General features: G+C 39.9%; 1 protein-coding gene across 1 annotated transcript; it reads right to left on the bottom strand.

The window, feature by feature from the left end:
* Nucleotides 1-608: 608 nt before the first annotated feature.
* LOC106090302 (bromodomain adjacent to zinc finger domain protein 2B) lies at nucleotides 609-2,726 on the bottom strand (the record flags this gene model as incomplete). The annotated part of the gene is made up of 1 exon (XM_013256457.2): nucleotides 609-2,726. A coding segment is annotated over one exon (2,067 nt), but the record flags the coding sequence as incomplete, so codon positions are not given.
* Nucleotides 2,727-3,082: the final 356 nt, after the last annotated feature.

Below are 3,082 nucleotides of genomic sequence, written 5' to 3'. Positions count from 1 at the left end.
AAAGAGTTAAAAATTTGAAAAAAAAAGTTTTAAAAATTTTGTGATATGTTGTATTAAAATTTAGGAAATTCTGCACAAAAAAACTCTTGAACAATCCATTCATTTGTTTTTAAGTTATAGCGGTTTGAACATTTTTCCCTAAAAAAGTTTAAATCCTGACAGGGGGCAACCCTTCATCACACCGACCTACATTCATACTCTTTCTTTTAGTTTTTACATGTACTAAAACATATATAGTTTCCAAAAAATATGAGCAAAATATATGACTTCTTTTTGAGAATGCCTCATAAATGAAGTAATCATAGATGTCGCCAACTTTTATTGAGGAGATGAACACTAAAGCCTTTCAGTAGTTTAATTTTGTCAACCCAATTTTTTAAAGATTTTTATACACTGTGAACTTGACAAGTATCATTGTATTCAGTGAAACCCCAGCATGACAATCAGCCGAAAATTCAGTCCAAAAAGATTGCAGCTTCATAGTATATATATATACTTGCATTCAAAGCGGAATGCAGAGCAAAAAGTGGCCTTTTGGTTAATACCTGTAATTGTATTTCATTTTCGCTAATACATACATATTTTATATAATAATCACATCGTATAGAAACTTTCCAGGTTCAAACGTATATCCGAATATATATCACTTAGGCTAAAACTTATGCTACATAACGAATGTTGACCCGCTTACGCTTGCCATAACGTCCTGAAGCAACGGGTGCTGCTTGAACACTGCGTCCTAATATGTTCCAGAAGGGACGTGGAGTCGTCGTCGTTGTAGAGGTTGTGGTGGTGGTGGTGGTTGTCGTCGTTGTTGGCAACGGATCTTTATTTATGTAAATGCAGTTGACATCACCTTCTTCGGGACCGGTGTCAGTCTCAGTTATGGTACGCGTATATGTATGGGTTCCTTGATCGACTTCGTTTTGACCTTTCCTCTTCTTTTTCTTATTTGTATCAAAACCTCTCTGGGAATTTCCGTTTCCATTTCCCTCTTTCTTTTTCTTTTTGGTATCCTTCTTTTTGTTTGAATTTTTATTTGTGCTGCCTTTTTTGTTATCCAAATCATCCAATTCCTCCGATTCGGTTGAGGGGTATGTGGATGAGGTGGGAGTATAGGAAGTGGCTGTTGGCGAGTAGAAAATTGGGGTAGGCTTGCCCTTCTTCTTCTTCTTGATCTTATCTTTGTTTGATGCCACCAGATCTTGGTTCGAATTAGGCTTCTTCTTCGCTTTGTTAGTTTTCTTTTTGTTCTTTTTCTTATTGGAAGAGTTGCTGGAGGGTCTCTTTGTGGTGTCTGTCTTCTTCTTCTTCTTGCTACTTGGAGTTTTTCTATTGGGGCTTGTGCCTTTTGTCTTGGTGCTAGTGTTGGTCTTCTTTTTAGTGGAAGTGATAGAACCTTCCTTCTTTCTAATGCCGTTCTTCTTTTTCTTATTGGACGTCTTTTGCTTATTTGCTTGCATTTGGGTCTTCCTCCTGCCATTCTTATTCTTGCGTTTGTTGAAAGGTCGTACACCAACACCATTGGGCCCCCTTCGGTTAAATGGTCGTCTCCTGTTGCCTCCCCCCTGAGAAACCTTGTTATTGTTTTGGTATTTGTTGCGTCTCATTGGGCGTCTGTTGCCAGGTTGGACTTTGTTTCTATTCCTCTGCCATTTTTTATTCTTGTTCTTATTCTTTATCTTGTTCCTATTGCGATTAGGTTTCTTGGCAGGCAAAAGGTCTGCAAAGTCATCATCAGATCCTGTTGACCAAATAGCTGTAGTCGTAACGGGACTTAGTTCTTCATTGTAGTGGAAGTCACCATCCTCCCCATCGTAGTCGTAATCATCGTCTCCTTCGAAATCGCCCAGATTTATAACATGGACAGCACTAGCTACTTGACCAATTTGGCCGGCAGCAATTGAGTCAACATTTGGAAACTCTTCCTCTTCTATCTCATCATCCAACTGGTGGCGGTCTTGATGAGCCTTCTGCTCGTTTGGATTAACTGGAACCAACTCGAAGACAGCATGTGTCTGGGGATTAACTTTTGGTGGCTGATCGGATTCAACTATAACGGCGCTCGCTGTATCGTTGACAACAGCGGCCACTGATGTGGCCGAAGCAATGGCTGCCAAAGACTGACCTTCACTATGAAGTGAGCCTATGACTGGAACTTGCGGAACATGTACCAATTCGATGGTATCGGTTTCTCCATCATCTTCCTCCTCATCATCATCATCTTCTTCGTCGGCAACTTCATCGATACTTTCGTTTTGCACAGCTCCATTGCCCAGTATGACGGATCTTATGGCATTAGCATCGACAATGACCTGAGTCACCGGCTCATTGGTCTCACTTTCAGCATCCTCATCATTTTCTTCGTCGTCTACTTCTTCGTCATCGTTATTGCCTATGTCGTCTCCAACGCTGTCGTCCTCCGACTCGTCCTCATCGACTGGAGGCGAATAAAATAGCATGGCATGCGGCTGAACCACAGTCACTTGAGAGTTTTCTTCCTCTTCACCTGTGTCAACTTCATCATGTTCTTCCTGCACATCTTCTATGGGTGCGACAGGTATAACAGCTACAGTTGCTCTTTTGCGCCTTGTAACGACGCATTGATTACGACCACCATTTAATTGTCGTCCTTGAATGTAGAATTTCTTCACTTCATATTCATCGCCATTTTCATCAACTTCTATTCGAGATTCAGCTGAAATGTCAAAAATTTTATTTTTATATTAAAATTTTTTCTATACACGTTTTTTAAACCCAAAAATTTTGACCTAAAAATATGTACACACAAAGAAATAAATCAATATGAGTGAGAAATCGATCAGACTAAGTCCGGCAAAATCGCCCTATTGCTACCCAGCACCTTATAAGTTTTAGGGGTATTATAAAATGTTTTGAGCTACTTTTATTCGGTCTTGAAACAATTCATAACCACCCCCTTTTCAATCTAACCTAATCTAAAGGAGCATATTAAGAAAAAACAAGTAAAAGCGTGCTAAGTTCGGCCGGGTCGAAGTCATTGTGTAAAATCGTATAAGAATTGCGCCCTTTCGGGGCTCAAAAAGTAAAACAGGGAGATCGT

Source organism: Stomoxys calcitrans, chromosome 4, assembly GCF_963082655.1.
Source record: "Stomoxys calcitrans chromosome 4, idStoCalc2.1, whole genome shotgun sequence".
In the NCBI taxonomy this organism is placed as follows: domain Eukaryota; kingdom Metazoa; phylum Arthropoda; class Insecta; order Diptera; family Muscidae; genus Stomoxys; species Stomoxys calcitrans.
The sequence above is the reverse complement of the archived record's forward strand: the minus strand, read 5'-3'. Positions and strand labels throughout refer to the sequence as shown.